The following is a 17,531-nucleotide window of genomic DNA, read 5'->3' as shown; positions in this document are numbered from 1 at the left end:
AATAGTATAACTTAATAAAAATTTTCATTTCACTGTAACTAGGAAACATACTGGTACTTTTATACTTGTATGCTTGAGTGCCCTAAATCCTCATCCATAACACCCTTTTCTACAAATGTTTGTACATTAAATAACTACATTGCTGTTAACCTGTAGAGATCTTTCTATTTTACTTTTTATTCTATTTCCAACTCCTGTACACACTTTCATTCTACTGACCTTTTTAAAAATAATTCTCAAAATCTGCAAAGGACTCAGTAAATCAGCAATGAACTCTGATCATTATTTGGCTTCAGTGTGAACCTTGCCCTTTACTGAACTCTTCATCTGCACCATTTTAACCTATTCCCAAAGCATAGTGCAGTTCTGCCATTAATGCTTAATGTCTCATCATTTTCAAGTGGAAACCTACAGCTGCTGAAAACTCCTAACAAGACAGACAAGAACTTGAAAGAAGGCAAAAAAAAATAATGAACCAGGCCCAGTAGTGCTGGATTCCTCTAGAAAACTTCGGGGAAGTATTCAGCTGCCTCCTGTTGGCAGCTAGAGTCTCCTGCTATTCTATGAGCAGGTTAGAAAATTTCCCATCTGGTGGGAACGGGAGCTACATACCGGCATCATCATTACAAGACCATAAGATATAAGGGTAGGATTAGGTCACTTGACCCATCGCTTACTCCACCATTTCATCATGGCTGTTCCATTTTCCTCTTCATCCTAATCTTCTGCCTTCCTCCTGTATACCTTCATGCCCTGACCAATGAAGAATCTATCAACCTCTGCCTTAAATATACATAAGGACTTGACCTCCACAGCTGCCTGCACAAAGAATTTCACAGATTCACCACTCTCCGGCTAAAGAAATTCCTCCTCATCTCCATTCTAAAAGGATGCCCCTCTATTCTGAGGCTGTGTCCTCTGGTCTTAGACTCCCACTATAGGAAACAACCTCTCCACATCCATTCTCTCAAGGCCTTTCACCATTCAATAGGTTTCAATTAGGTCACCCTTCATTCTTCTAAATTCTAATAAACCCAAAATAAGCTCAGCAGGTTGATTGTAACTCTCCTTAAGCTCAGTGTATATTAATATTTCAGGCTGTTTTAAATGCAGGATGCCTCTGTCTCCCTTACAGTTTTTTTCAGGGACGTTGTATTCCCTGCATAAAAGCTGGTGCATAACCAATCGCTTGCACCATCACATGCTACTTGTTAATTGTTCTCTTGGGCAAAAGGTGGCAGTGGAGAGCTCTTTGGTGTTAATAGACTGCATGCTGTTAAAAGGACTGCAGACACCTGAGCAGATTGGAAGGTGTGATCTCTGCAAATCTCAGATGAAAATTATAATATTTTATGCCATTTCAGTTACTCCACGATACCCATTGGTGACGCTACAAATCATTGAATCATAAGTTATAGATGCAGGTTCTAAGGGAGAGAGTACCATGGTAGCGTAGGGGTTCATGTGATACTTCCACAGCTCCGGGCATCAGATTTCAATTCTGGCATCCTCTGTAAGAAGTTTAAATGGAGGTTTCATCCAGATGCTCCAGTTTCCTCCCACTGTCCAAAGTTTTACAGTTAAGTAGGTTAACTGGTCATTGTAAATTGCCCTGTGATTAGGCTAGGGTTAAATAGATGGATTGTTGGGCAATGGGGCTCGTTGAGCTGGAAGGGCAGAGTATCTCTCAATAAATAGAATGGGTCAGCAAGGACAATGCTAACTCATTGCGACAATGACAATTCGAAGATTGTACACTGTCCACAGTGATATGTCCGCACTGTCCATTCTCTAGGACTATTTCCTTGTATTTCAAGGATATATTCTTCTGTTAAAACTGATAGTTACCAAGCACTTATATACAGTTTTGAGAAGAAAAAACAAAATTAGATTCGTTTATGTCAACATTCCTGATTAAGCTTGCAGATGTAATGAACATTTATCAAGGCAGGGTTTATTTTACTAGTGGGTGTTATAGTGAGACACTCTGTTAAATTAAATGTTGACTGATGCTGTGAAGAAATGTCTTATCACTGGATCTAGTGCAGCAATATTGGAGTAAGGACCTGATGTATTAAATCAGTTTCAGCAGTGAATTTTAATGTTATTGCAGCTGCTGATTAACATGGGAATGTGACTGCTTTTGTACAACTGAATGACAGAAGTATTTTAGGAGTTAATTTACATGTTCGAGATCAAGCTGTCCTGAGCAGAGTCTTGGGAACATTGCAGGAAACACACAGACATTATTTTTGGTAAATGCTCCAGCTGCATCTCTCTAATACTTTGGTTTGGATTTGAACTCAGCTGAGTGCAACAATTATATTGAAAAAAATAATTTCCCCCATTACTCTGAATAATTAAGTGATTGGTTGCAGACACTTTGATCATATGACTAAGGATTGACCAAACCCAGAGCTCTATGTGATTTAACTCATCGATCTTAACTTCTTGTTACTGACACATTTCACATACTTTCGATTGTGGACATAGGAAGGCTGGGGAGATTACTTTTAAAGCATTGAAACAGGAATAGCTTTAACATAGGATCTAAAATGAAATTCAAGTACAATTGTGTATGTCAAATGTGCCTTTACAATTTACAGTAGTGATAAAGAAAACAGCTGTGCCAATATTAAATATACAAATTAACTTCTAAAATGATTAAAAAACCAAGTCAAGTGAGTCTATAATGCCAGATCCAATTTGCATTAGCTAAATCCGCATGCTTACACCATTTTCTACATTAAATAACTAGATAGTTATAAACCTTTTCAGCTCATTTTTTCTACTCATTTAATCTGCCAATCCTTGTACATGTTTTCATTCCATTCAAAATAGGCCAAACTTCCTGTCAGGCAGTGTCCAAACATCTGTCAGTTTCTTCTGTGAATATTCTCAATGCCTCAACATCTATAGCTCTTGGTGTAAACTGATGACAGGTCTTGGCCCGAAATGTCGACTGTTTATTATTTCCATAGATGCTGCCAGACCTGTTGAGTTCCTCCAGCATTTTCTGTGTGCAGCTTAAGGATGGTGTTGAAAATTCTCTTGGCAACTCCAGAGCACCAAACTACGTGCAGCTGGCTGACAACATGCTTCCTGCATACAAACCATGAAATGCAACACGTCACTATAGAATCAATTTTCTGCATTCCTATTTAGACCTCTTCCCTGCAAATCTTGGCGCTGTCAGTGACGAGCACGGTGAAAGGCTTCACCAGAACTTTGCGGTCATGGAGAAACAGTATCGGGGCAACTGGAGTTCATCAGTGCGGTCTGATTATCGTTGGAGACTTAAGTGAGAAGCCTCAGACACTGAGTACAAACAAAAAAACATTAACAAAACATTTTTAGCATAGTTAACACAAAGCATCAGCACTGTTATGCAGTTAAACACATTATATTCAATAACAATTAAACGCATTATATTCAGTAAAAATTAATTCAGTTTCTCCAAATTCCTATGTGATAAAAGTAGTCTGAAATTATATTTGTGTTAGGCTTCAAGCGGACCGGCATTAACACAAACATTCTGAAAAAGCAACACTATTGAAAAAATTTGCTGTCCATTGTTATTGGCTAGCTTATATGGATAAGGCATTGAAGAAGGCATACAGAATGCTTGCTTTTATCAGCCATGGCTCAGAGTAGAAGAGCTGTGTCATCACATTCCAACTTCTAGAAAACACTGACTAGGCCACATATAGAGCACTGTCTGCAGTTCTGGTCACCACACTATGTAGGGACACTGTAGAGACTGGGTTTGTTTATTTTGAACAAATAAATGTGAGGTAGAAGGTTAATGAGAAAATCCAAGAGGGATTTTCCCCACACAGTTGGAATCTGGAATTTGCTGGATGAAGAGATGGTGGAGGCAGATACTGTCATAGTATTTAAGAAGAATTGATCCAAAGATTCCAAGTACACTTATTCTCGAAGTATGTTTGCAGAATACAACCCTGAGATTAGTCTTCCCACAAAGAGCCAAGAAACAAAAGAAAACCATGGACCAGTTCAAGGATAAACATCAAACTCTTTCACCCCCAACCACATCCAAAAACCCCCCCCCCAAGTCATGCGAACGGCAAATAAAATTGAGCAAAAAACACAGAATGTATCCAGGCTTATTCAGTTCAGTTCAATCTTGCACTGTGTTGCTCATTATCTACAGACCGCTCTGATCAAAAACGTCCAAATTAGCAACAGAAAAAGGAGCGACCAGAAACCAGGAACACATCATAACATGAACTACAGAGTCCAATCCACAAACCATGTGGATGAAACCTTGTCCAAGACCCAGGACTCCAACACAATCCATCAGCAGCTTCCAGTGAGAGGGAGAGGGAGACTAATCGAACGAAGGGCCCTTCTTCTGCGAGCAAGTGAGAGAGACCATCACTCGCAGGCACCTTCCTCCTGGAGCAGTGAGTGAGATGACACTGAACACTAGCTGGCCTCAATGATTTTCATTTTCCTTGATGCTTCAATCGGCGAGAACTGGAGTCAATCATGGGCTTGAGCCCCATCTCCAGGCCCCTTGGCCTCAAGGCCCTATACTTTACTCAAAACCTCACCGAACCCTCTCAGATACAGCAAAGCACCAGATTGCTCATTCAGCTGGAAAGCACGTCACCAAAATGTAGATCACAGGCTCTAGAGAACCACATTTAAAAGAAAAAGATGTAACGGGGAGGTGGGGGGGGGGGTGCATGGTAGCGTAGTGGTTAGTGCAATGCCTTACAGAACCAGTGACCCAGGTTCATTTCCCGCTGCTGCCTGTAAGGAGTTTGTACGTTCTCCCCATGACTGTGTGTGTTTCCTCCGGGTGCTCCGGTTTCCTTCCACTATCCAAAGACTTACCAGTTTGCAAATTAATTGCTCACTGTAAATTGACCAGTGATTAGGCTCGGATTAAATCGGGGAATTGCTGGGCAGTGTGGTTCGAAGTGCTGGAAGGTCCTATTCTGCGTTGTATGTCAATAAAAAATAAGAAAAGAAAAAGAAGTAGTTTTGTGAACTGCCTGGAGGATGTCAATCTGGGTCATATCGCTTCGCTGTTGCCATCTTCTTAGCAATGTCTAAAAACAATGTGGACACTTACATGGATAGGAGAGATTTAGTGGGTTATGGAGCAAATGCATGCGGATGGAACTAGCTCACCAGTTAACGCAGTTAGCAAGGACCAGTCAGGCCAGAAGGCCAGATTCCATGCTGTATGGCTCCATGGCATTAAGCAAGCCTTGGAGACACAAGGGACCACAGATGCCGGAATATGAAACACAAAGCATACTGCTGGAGGAGTTCATTGGGTCAGGCAGCATCCATGGAGGGGAATGGACTCAGATGAAGGGTCTCCACCTAAAACAGACTATTATCTTGCCTTTACAGATGCTGCCTACCCCATAGAGTTCTTCTAGGCTTTTGATTTAGGCAAATACTTGAATTTCCAATGCATCAATGCCATTAATGTGATAGTACCACAGATTGTAAGGATAGGGTGGGCAGAAGGCAGAGAGTCTATGACTCTTTATGACCTTCTAGTGAGGCTTGAATGCTTTTAAATGTTTAATATGTGAATGCAAGCTTGCCTATAAAAAGATATTCCAAGTATTTATTACTTTTAAGCCATGTTTTACAGATTTATCTTGGCAATGTTATTTTTGTCAAAGACATTCTATTTCTCCCCATTGCTGATTCTTTGGACACTGAATTGAGTGTCAGTTCTCAAATGTACTACCGGGTAGCATCAACAATTGTGTGGTAGAACTGGAATACCACACACCTGTAAGGTATGCAAGTTTCCCGACAATCATACTACAGATTGCAACTATTAATTTATTGATGAATTTCAGTCAAATCTTGAACTGACCAACATGTAAATTTTATTTTTAAAAGGACTTTCTTAAATTGTTTTCTTAAGTGATGAAAATAAAACAGTTGAAAATGAAAAATCTCCAGACTATGGTTTTCATTTTCCATTTAAGAATAGACGGTAGATTCCATGTGTGTATAACCGCCAAGGTGCCCGGTACAATTAGCATTTCCAGTTTACCGATTCCCATTAAGACACCTATTTTGGATAATGGACTAACACTATCTGATAGAATGTGAGAAAATTATGGTTTTTTGTAACATTTACAAAATCATTATTGTTACTTATTCCATCACAACTACTCTGACCATTACCACCAGTCCTGTCACTACTGCCTCTACTTGTATTGATAAAGTACGAGTTGAGGCCTTCAGTTGGCTGGGGTCGACCATGGATATTGCGTCCTAGCTGTCTACATGAGACGCAAGCCAGGGCAGTATGATAGGGAGAGCAAGCTGCTGCCCATGCAGCAGAGACCGATACAGTTTGTGGCATCAACGTAAGACTGCCTTAGGGATTTTTCCTCGGGGTTTACTTCAGAAGCCTTCCCCATGAGTGGATATAACTGCAAGGCAATGGAGTTTTGAGATCAGAGTTTTCCTTCCCCTAGTTGAGCTGCCAACCACGGCTGATGACCCCCATTTGCCCAAAGCGACTGGTTCTAAGGCGGCAGTAACCTGCCTTTGCCCCTTCTCCTTTCAGTAGAAATGGTTCCGCTGGGCGTAGTAGCTGAGCCACACATGAAGGCCAGGATCTGGACTTGGTTGTCACAGGCTATTTGAGACTCATGCTATTGAGAGCATTTAATAGGTAGTGGGAGCTTCTCCCCACTACCTCCCATGGCTATGACAATCTTAACGAACCTAAAAAGTACAATGGTCCTTCACATAAAGGCATTAAAGGTTTTCACAGTGCTTCTACATTGATTTTTGTGTGGTAAGGCTTATTGATTTTACTTAATTATGTGATATTTTATCATATGTCAGGGTCTGTAGAGCAGGTAAACATGGTTCTGGATGTTAATAACTCAGAGACATTTACCCTTTATCAATCTTGCTACATTTCTGTTATTTTGTTTAGATTGCACTGACGGAATGTCTAATGTGGAAAAACAAATACTTATCGATAATACCTTATTAACTTTGCCCCTTCTGCTTATGAACCAAGTTGAGTTCTTTCATAATAGTCGCAGTAGTTCAGTTCATCGAAAGTTAATGTGATCCCATTTAACAGTGGATGGATGTCCATCATACTCCACAAGTGTTAGTTTTAAATTTTGCAAAACAACAACATTGCTACATATATTCCTCAAATTTTAATTCTTAATTATTATTGTGCTTGCAGATGCGTGCGGATCACTGACACAGGACTCGGCTATCTATCCACAATGTCTTCCCTGCGCAGCTTGTACCTGAGGTGGTGTTGCCAGGTGAATATTGCAACGCATATACATTAAGGTTATAAAAAAAAATCACATGTTGATATTTTTGTAAAGCATGGAAACAATCAATCAAGACAATCTGCCTGCAAATGCAATAGGTAACATATTACTATAGAACATTATCCTTGGCAAGTTCATCAATACAAACTGGCCTGGAAATTTATGTGGTAAGGTTTATGGATTTTACTTAATTATGTGATATTTCACCATATGTCAAGGTCTATAGTGCAGGTAAACATGGTGCTGAATTTTAATAACTTTGAAGCATTTAACCTTTATCAATCTTGCCACATTTCTGTTATCTGCTTCATTGCACTGAATGTTTAATGTGCAAAATTAAATACTTTTTAATTATACCTTATTAAGTATTAACTTATTAAGTTGGTGTATGTGGCAATGACCATTTTGGTCTTTGATTCTCCCTTCCCCTCCCCCCCCCCACCCCGCCATAGCAGATGAGCTGATTTTGAGACCTTGAACTGACCAAGCATTGCACATTTTCAATACTGAGAATAGGCAATCTTGTATTAAAACCATAAGACATAGCAGCAGAGTTAGGCCATTCAGCCCATCGAGTCTGTTCTGCCATTCCATCATGGCTAATTCATTATCCCTCTCAGCTTTATTCTCCTACTTCCCCCCTCCAACCTTTGACACCCTTACTAATTAAGAACCTATCAATCTCCATTTTAAATATACCCAAATGACAGAATTTGGGTCAGAGGCTGGGTTCTATCCCACCTGCCCTAGCCATCCAATACTTTGATGGTAGTGCTGTTGGGGCACTGGTGGGGAGTGTGTACAGAGAGATCAGTTGCCAACACGGATGTCTGGATGATGCTGGGAGAATAGGAGTTGGTACGCCAGCTGAACATTGGATGCTGGAGCTTTGCAAGATGATCACAAGGCACAATATAAGGAGATCCAGACCCAGGGGATCACAGAATCAGGTTCAGGATAAAGACCGAATATCAGGGAGGTGGCCCATTACTTTGCAAGAGTGTGTGTTCACCAAATAAGAGGCAACTCAGTCCAGTGCATAGAGGATATTTGAAATCCGCAGGACGGGTTACCAGAAGTATTTGGTCACACTTCCAGAGTAATGCCAAGTAATCCAGAAATTATTATTTCACTCCCAAGTAAAAACAGTTTGATTTTCAATTGCACCAATGGTAATTTAACAAAAATAGCAATTTCTGACTGACAGATTCAATACATAAGGTAATGGAATTCATCCAACATTAGCATGGATCATTAATAGCCATGAGTAACAGTGTGAGTAGGAGTATTATAATTTACAAAACAGTGTATAAACAAGCTATGTGGATAATGGACCATTGTAAAATTGATTTGTTCATCTGCCTCTGTGAACACAGCCTAACTTGAAATTTTTCCTACAGTTTGTATGTTTCTGCTTGACTTTCTTTCTGACTGCTCATCTCATCAACTTATCTACCATAGATAGTTTTATTAATAGTTCATCAACACGGCAACACTGACCTTACCCAAAGTGAGATTCTCCCTTGTTCTATCCATTTCTCCCCCACCCTTTCTGCAACTTCAGATATAAACGTCTTTTCTGTCTTAATGCCAAAAGCTCTTCCACCTGAAATATTATTGGTATTAGTTTATTATTGTCACATGCTCCAAGCTACAATGAAAAGCTTGTCCTGCATATAGATCAAATCATTACACAGCGTCTTGAGCTAAAACAAGGTAAAATAATAACAATGCCAAATAAAGTGTAAAAGCTATTGAGAAACTGCAGTCCAGGTAAATGATAAAGCGCACGATCACAACAAGGTAGATTGTGAGGTCAAGAGTCCATCTTGTTGGACAAGAGATCCATTCAGGAGTCTGTTAACAGTGGGGTAGAAGCAGTCCTTGAGTCCCAGTGCTTTCAGGCCTCTGTTTCTTCTCCCAAATGGAGAGGGGAGAAGAGAGACTGTCTGGGGTGGGAACTGGTCTTCGATTATACTGGCTGCTTTACTGAGGCAGTGAAAAGTGTACATGAAGTGCATAGAAGGGAGGCTGGTTCCTGCAATGTGTTGAACTCTCTGCGGTTTCTTGCGGTCACATGCAGAGCAGTTGCTATATCAAGCCATTCCACATTCAGACAGTGCTTTCTATGGTGCATCAGTTAACGTGGTAAGAGTCAGTTGGGACAAGCTCGATTTCTTTAGCCTCCTCAGGAAGTAGAGCTTTCATGGCTGTGACATCATCATGGTCGGGTCAGGACAGGCTATTGACGATGCTCACTCCTAGGAAGCTGAAGCTCTCCACCTCAACACCGCTGATGTAGACAATGGCCAGCTCTTTTGTTGACATTGAAGGAGAGATTGTTGACATGACACCCATGTCATGAGGCTCTGCATCTCCTTCCTGTACTCTTGAGTCATCGTTGTCTGAAATGTGGCCCATTACAATGGTGTCATCCACAACTTACAGATGGAATGAGAGCAGAATTTGGTCACGCAGTCATGAGTGTGCAGGGGACAGAGTAAGGGGTTGTGGACACACCTTGTGGAGCACAAGTTTTTAGAATAATTGTTGTAGAGGTGTTGCTGCCTATCCTTACTGTTTGTGGTCTGTTGGTCAGAAAGTCAGTGATTCAGTTGCAGGGGAAAGGATTAACTCCCAGGTTCGGGAGTTTGCTTGGAATAAATGGTATTGAATGCAAAACTGTAGCCAATAAACAATAGTCTGATGTAGGTCTGCTTTAATTATACCCAATGACTTGCCCTCCACTGCTGTCTGGGGCAATGAATTACAGAGATTCACTCTCCTCTGGCTAAAGAAATTCTTCCTTATCTCTGTTCTAAAGGGATGTTCTGGTACTCTGAGGCTGTGCCCTCTGGTACTAGACTCTCCCACTATAGGAAACTCTTCTCCACATCCACTCTATATACCTTTCAACGTTTGGTAAGTTTCAACAATTCCTCCTCATTCTTCTGAATTCCAAAGGGTACAGGTGCAGAGCCATCAAATGCTCAACTTCAACCGTTTCATTCACCGGACATTTCTCATAACCTCCTCTAGACTCTTTCCAATGCCAGCACATCCTTCCTTAGATATGGGGCCCAAAACTGATCCCAATACTCAAAATGTGGTCTGTCCAACACCTTATGCATCCTTGCTTTTATATTCTAGCCCTCTGGAAATGAATGAATGCTAACATGGCAGTTGCTTTCTTTACTACTGATTCAACCTACAAATTAATCTTTAGTGAATCCTGCGCAAGGACTTTCAAGTCCCTTTACACCTCAGATTTCTGAATTTGCTCCCCATTTAGAAAATAATCCAAGCCTTTATTCCTTCTACCAAAGGGCATAACAACACAGTTCCGTACACTGTATTCCATCTGTCAACTTTGCCCATTCTCCCAATCTGTCCTAGACCTTCTGCAGACTCTCTGCTTCCTTGACATGACGTGCCCTTCCACCTATCTCTGTATCATCTGCAAACTTGGCCACAAAGCTTTCAATTCTGTTAACCAAATCATTACAGTACAATGTGAAAAATATCATCTTCATGAAACTACTTACTCAGCTTATTCCAACTAAACCACTGAATGCATGTGTGTGAAATAATGTCTGGATGATTAAGTCATTTATATTTTTCCCTACAGGTGCAAGATTTTGGTTTACAACATCTCTTTGGAATGCGGAGTTTACGATTACTTTCATTAGCAGGTGACTAATTTTAGTTTTATTAATATGATTTAATGTACAGGGACTTTTTCAATATCCTTTTGTGTGATCCATTTGATGTGTAAAGATACAAGGATATTTAAGATCTCCACAGAATAATGCAAACTCACAAGCTGATGTCACCTGGTGAGATAAAACCTGTGTTTGGTGCAGGGCAAATCCAATTTAAAAAGTGCAACTCTCATCTGCATCAGCATGATACATGTCCAGATGACATTTTTGGGATCACTAAGAAATATAGGAGAGTGCATTGATGCTCTAGGTAGGAACCTTAAAAATGTGTGAACTTCTAAGATCTTGACAATTTTGAATTGCAAATTTATTGGCGCTTTCAGACATCAGGCAAAAGTGAAAAAGAGCCCCATGATTTTTTTTTGATACCTTTTAGAGAAAAAAAATCATTGTTCAAGGTGAGTATCAGGAGGTATATATTTTCCCCATATTGTGGTCAGAAAGTGTCCAAAGACCTTTCTTTGAAAATGTCACCATTCAGATCTATAAACAGAAGCATCACTCTATGAAACTCAAGGTATTTAATAAACTCATAATTACTGCAAGAGGTAAGTAAAACCATTCCTTTTTACTTCTCAGGAACTGTTAACCGTCACTTCCCACCAGGACTCAGAGTGCCAAGCATTTTTGTAACCAATCCTTCATCAATAACTACAAATTGCCTTATTTCACTCTCGTGCATAATGTAGACTCTCCTGGCATTTCCCTTTCATCCACTGTTTCATCTCATTTGCTGTCAATTCAATAACCTCAAACTCATCTCATAACTCCTTCCCCACTCAACACACAGGTTGAAACTTTCTAGTCCTACACGCCAAGATCTGGCAAGTACTACAGATCTATACTAATTAGTTATTTCAACCAAAGATCTAAAATTAACTGAGATCCTAGAGAAACTTCAGCTCATCAATGGTTCTTGAAATTCCTGTATAACCTGGATAGTGCCTACACTTAAAAAAGAACCGTTCTCCTTCTCTGAGGAAGATGATCTATCAGTATATCCATGGTCTCATCTGTGGTCCAGCACCAGTCAGACCCCAAGAAGAGTTTCAACCTCTACTTCCAATTTCAAACTTCCCCAATCTTCTTTTGCTTATCTTAGTCTTCCTTTCAGCTTAAGCACTTCATGCAGACAGGCGATACACATGCCCTTTCCTTCTCAGTATTCTTTCATATTCCTGTCCTCCATCTGCAGGAGAAGATAACATTTAATAAAAAGGGAGAGATTTTCACAGATGGAGTTAAACGAGACATTGTGGCTGTCATCCAGATAGATCAGGAGGCAATAGAAAGCTCCAGCACAAGAGCAAACCGCTTTGGCAATGGTGAGACTACAAAGTCCTTTGATCAGAGCTTACAACTTGAACTTTTACATAAACTGCAAGCAATACTCTTATGGACAACTCTATAACTCCAGTGTGGTGAAGCATTGAATATGTTGACATTCAGCTTCAATTCAATCCTGACTTATGTCCTTCTCTTTCTTCTAGGTTCCATTCATTAGTAAGGACCTCATCAGCTACTGGCTGAGGAGGGCACCTCAAAACAACAAAATCCATCATTGGGAATCACTGTCATGCATCACATAACTTCCACTTACCCCCACAGGGACTGGCACCTCTGAGGGTTGGCACTGCCATGGAATGGGTGGCAGTGCCTTCCAATAAAAAAGAAACCAAGTGCACTGCATAAATAGATAGCAAAACCCACAAAATTATTTTAATTTAGACTGCACTAATACTGCACTGATGGGCAGGACAACATGAAATTTTTCAGGATCACCATTTGAGACCCTATAGCTCTCAAGAAGAAAGAAGATCAGGCAACTTACAGACTGGTGAAGACAATAAAATGAGTGAGGAAATAAAGGAGAGAGGTAACAATTGAGAGGAGATCAGGAAACCTGAAAGCCATGCACAAATCTAGTGTTGAACTGGTCAGTCAGAATTCAAATTAAGTCAACAAAAAAAAAAGTTGGCTTTCAGAAGGCAGCTTCAAGGGACCTTTGGCCTGCTTGAGATATTCTTTGTGGCTCTTGCTAAACTGTTGTATTTTTTAAAGTGGCATCTTATTTGCCTATAGATACTTTGAGAATTTAACCCCTGGAGTCTACCCCAACTTTCAGAGATGATCTGCAACCTCCCATGCAGAGAATTTAACATCTCCCTTAAGACCGGGCCCCAAACACGCTACAGGAACCTGCACCAATGTGGCATGCAGCGCATTATGAATTTGAATGCTCAACTACATGCTATATTGGATGCCTCATTTCCTTTTATACGGCTAAAAAAAACAGGTGTCATCTCAAAGGAATTCTTAGCACAAAAAACCGTATCAATTAAGTAAAATACCAGAGGACTGCAGGTAACTATGGCATTTTATCCCATTACAAGTCAGTCTTTAGAGGTGGCTATGAAAAAAAAGTAAAGCCCCATAATAATTGTGTGTATAAATAGATTACTTAATGAGGCTATTTAAATCTAACCTACATAACTGGCAAGAAAGATTATGAGGTAATATTGTCCTCATTTTGGGGATTAACAGTTTAATCTCCAGTTCCAATCCTATTAAGTATTTCTGACTTGCATGCTACTTTTTTCCACCCCAAAGCTGGGTGATAACTCTTACCTTTTTGTCCCATAGGCTGTCCACTGTTGACCACTGCCGGCCTCTCAGGCTTGATTCAGCTACAAGACTTGGAAGAGCTGGAACTAACCAACTGCCCTGGTGCTACCCCAGAGCTCTTCAAATATTACTCCCAACACCTGCCCCGCTGTATGGTGATTGAGTAAGGACACCAGGGATTGGCTATTTACACAGAATGACCACCTCCAGCCAAACCCCAGCACTGATTATCAATCAGATAAAAGCTTGGAGATGAGTGTGCATCTGATCAATGATAAGAAAATGATTTTAATCGTGTCAGGAATGAGAAAGAAACTGTGAATATAAACAAACTCAAATTACTTTTGCTTTGGTGTGCAACCAGAGTCATCCCATTCTCTCTGTCTGGATGTGTGAATTCCACAGTCATTCCTGCTCATCACACTTTTCTCTAAATGTGGAGTGGTTGTGATCAGGCTTGTTCTGAGCATGTGCAATGTTTGCAGGTAGCTGCAGTCACATGCTACTGCTGTAACTCTTGTGTTTCGGTGCTGGATCTCTGTAATATGTCTAACTTTTATGTAGAATTCCGTTCGCTGAAATGTTTCCCTCCGCGGATGCGAGGCTATATTTCTCTTATTAGAAAACGAGTTGTGGTGATCATTCCTTGTGCCAGGGATGGATGTTAAAGCATCTCTTCCAGAAGCAGATGTCAACCAATTCTGTTAACTCTTAACCAGCTAACAATGGAGAGTTTCCCCCACCAGCCCAAATATTGGCAGATAATGCTTTTTCTTTTTTTTTCAAAAAAAAAAGACAATTAGTATTTTCTTTTTCAGTTTCTCACGTTGGCTGGTTTACTGCTGGGATCCGTAAGGGGGACAAAGTTGGGGATTGGGGTCTAGATGAAGGAGTACAACACGTGACTTTTTTTGGTGCAGGATGAAGGACATATGGGAAACCAAATCAGCAATAGCGACTGCCCATTTCATCCCTGAAGATCTCAGGGATTGGATGAGTTGGACTAGACTGTTTTGATATCTACAGGAGTACGTTTTCATAGAGACCAAAAGAAGCCCATTCTGGTTGTCGGCCTCCTGTGAAAGCGGGATGGCTTTGGGACTTCCTTACTGTATATATTTTTCTGTCTGTTTGGATACTCTTTAAAGAATTATAACTTATATTTGCTAAGTGTTTTCCTGTGCTGTTGGCCATTGGCTGTGATTTATAATATGTTGCTTTAAATGAGAAGATCTTAGAAGGTAAAGTGGAAGGCCTGCACTCCATATATCAGCTGTAAAAGTACCAGCTTTTCTCAGCCCTGCCTCCTTGCCCACCCCACCCCTGCCCAGCAATACAGTGACATTTTACAGAAAAAAACTCAAAGCAGAAGCAGCAATATTATTTCTATCATTGCTTTCAGCTGAATTGTGATGCCTTTGTTGTGTACAGTGTGATGCTTCCATGCAGTATCCTTTGGGAAAGTCAGTCCACTGTCAGTACAAATATTCTTAAAATAAATATTCCAAATAAAACCCTCCGGGTCTTGCTGACTTTATTGCGTTTCTTTGCAAGAACTAGCACAAAGGTTGTTTCATGGCATTAGCAGGTTGGGTCAAAAACATGAAGGTTTAGATTTAAAGCAGAGGAGAGATGATGAAAAAATACTCTAGGATAGGAGATGTCTGGAACTTAATGTGGAAGGCATAGAGCAGAATCCTGTGTGCATTCAAAATGAACTTGAGTTGTCTTCAGAGCTAAGGACCTGCTAAGTGGGATTAGCCCAAACCCCACTTTCAAGTGCCAAGGACAAAACTCACCTCCTTCCATTTTGTAAATTTGCCATAATCCTGAAATTCAATCCGAACTTATCATCGTCGGTTGGTCCATTATCAAAAGTGCTCTCTGAATCCAGATGCCGATTAAGTGCTGTTTTAGCATTGTTCGCGGTTGTAAAGCTGCAATGGCACAAACAATCCTTTCTACCTTGTAAAGTTATAGTGTTACCCAGTTCCATTGAGTGAAAGTTGTTTCAGTGAATACCCTAGTGGCTTGTTAAAAAAAGAACAGTAGAGTTTTAACGAATGAGCCACACTGAACTTTCGATATTACCAGGGGACCAATGAACTATTTCAACAATTTAAAGGAAATTTAAAGGACTTGTGTAAAAAAAAGATTGGTTTCTTAATTTTTCTGGAGTTTTAATTCTGTGGCAAGTTTGGTTTAGCTTTAGCACCCTTGCCTTTCAGTTGTTTGGCTGTGATTTCTAGAGCCACTCCAAAGACACAATCAATCCTAGCACTTAATGCAGTACTAAAGAGACTCGAAGCTGGAGGCCTGATGTCTGTGAGTCTGGGAATCCGGGGCCGAGGACACTAGGCCCAAAGGCGGCCTGACCTGGCGCTGAAGGCCTGTGTGTCTGTGTGTGAGAGGGGGTGAACGGAAAAGGAACTTGATTTGCTGTTCCCTCGCTTCATTGTTGTTGCTGCTTGTGCTGTTCTGTTGAACACTGTAGGCATGCTGTGTTGGCACTGGATGTGTGGCGACACAAGCCGGCTGCCCCAGCACATCCCTGGGTGTGTTGGCTGTCACTGCAAATGGCACATTTCACTGTATGTTTTGATGTACATGTGATAAATAAATTAAATCTGAAAGGAGTACTTATATCCTGCCTGTATTCTTAGATTCTTATCACAGATGGCTCTGCACCATCGAAAGCCCTGATCTTTAAAAATTATTAACACAAATAGGTTATATTTCCCCTTTGGGATATCCAAAATAGAATGATGAATTCTCCCCAGTATAACCTGTGTAGAAAAAGAACGAACAGCAAGAGCCCAGCAACCAGCCCAAGCACATGGAAACACAAAATAGTTCTTCAGCTGAAAACAAAGTGCATACGACTGATAATTAGCTAGAATGACAATGAACTGAAAACTATTCACTTTTAATGCAAAGGAGTAAAGGTGATGCAGGATGGCACCAGAAGGGGAAAAAAAAAGTAGATTTATAAAGTAATTCTCATAAAAGAAAATAAAACTGATGCATAAGGCAGCAAGAGCAACAATAAACTGGTCAAAAAAGTAGACTTACACAGCTGAAGCTGTTCAAATAATTTCTTGCATCTAAAATCATTTCTCCTTGAAATCACAAGTGAAAATGAAGTGGTGGGTATTCTTTACCTTTTCATGCATTTGTGCTTCCCTAGAGTAATAAATTATCTTCAGTGAGGAAATGGATTTAGAAGCATAGAAAACCTACAGCACAATACAGGCCCTTCGGCCCACTATGCTGTGCTGAACATGTCCTTATTTTAGAAATTACGTAGGCTTACCCATAGCCCTCTACTTTTCTAAGGGAAACAAAGGGAAAGTTGATCTTTTGGTAAGCTAACTACACGAATGACTTTGCACTGTGCCTGGTGTACTTTTGAGAATATTTCACAGAACTCTGTCATTACAGTGTAAACCATTCTAATAATATTCCAGTGTTGTTAGTCTTAAACAAAACCAATTGTACCTGCCAAAAGATTGCCTCATAATTATGTAAACATTCCTTTTCCCTTCACATGCAGCAAAGAAATTTACAGCACAGATGGGGGCTATTTTTCTCATCATATCCATGCCAGGAATGTCTCAGAATGAAACACTGCAGCCAAAAGAGTAGCAATTAACATCAGCTCTGAGCTCAAGTGGAAGCTTCAAAGTGTTATAAATAACAATAATAGTTGGAAGTGTAACTGAGATTATAACATATTGATTTGGTGGCATATTCACAATCCTACCCCAGTTGCTGTAATCATTTATATTTTAGTGAGACTTCAGCCTTCAAATACACCCTCTATCCAATTCTTTCCATAACATATGGAAGTTTTGACACTTCCCCTCCC

The 17,531-nt window shown here is 40.3% G+C and overlaps 1 protein-coding gene across 1 annotated transcript in view; it reads left to right on the top strand.

Annotated features, from left to right (window-relative positions):
- Positions 1–15,130, top strand: part of fbxl16 (F-box and leucine-rich repeat protein 16) — a 168,700-nt gene extending 153,570 nt beyond the window's left edge. Inside the window, exons 4-6 of the mRNA XM_059978636.1 lie at positions 7,220–7,304; positions 10,945–11,008; positions 13,682–15,130. Coding sequence (XP_059834619.1) covers positions 7,220–7,304; positions 10,945–11,008; positions 13,682–13,830 — 298 coding nt within the window. The 3' untranslated portion in view covers positions 13,831–15,130. The remainder of the gene's footprint in view (positions 1–7,219; positions 7,305–10,944; positions 11,009–13,681) is intronic.
- Positions 15,131–17,531: the final 2,401 nt, after the last annotated feature.

This window comes from Hypanus sabinus, chromosome 9, assembly GCF_030144855.1.
Source record: "Hypanus sabinus isolate sHypSab1 chromosome 9, sHypSab1.hap1, whole genome shotgun sequence".
Classification (NCBI taxonomy): domain Eukaryota; kingdom Metazoa; phylum Chordata; class Chondrichthyes; order Myliobatiformes; family Dasyatidae; genus Hypanus; species Hypanus sabinus.
Note: the sequence above shows the minus strand (reverse complement) of the source record. Positions and strands in the feature narration are given on the sequence as shown.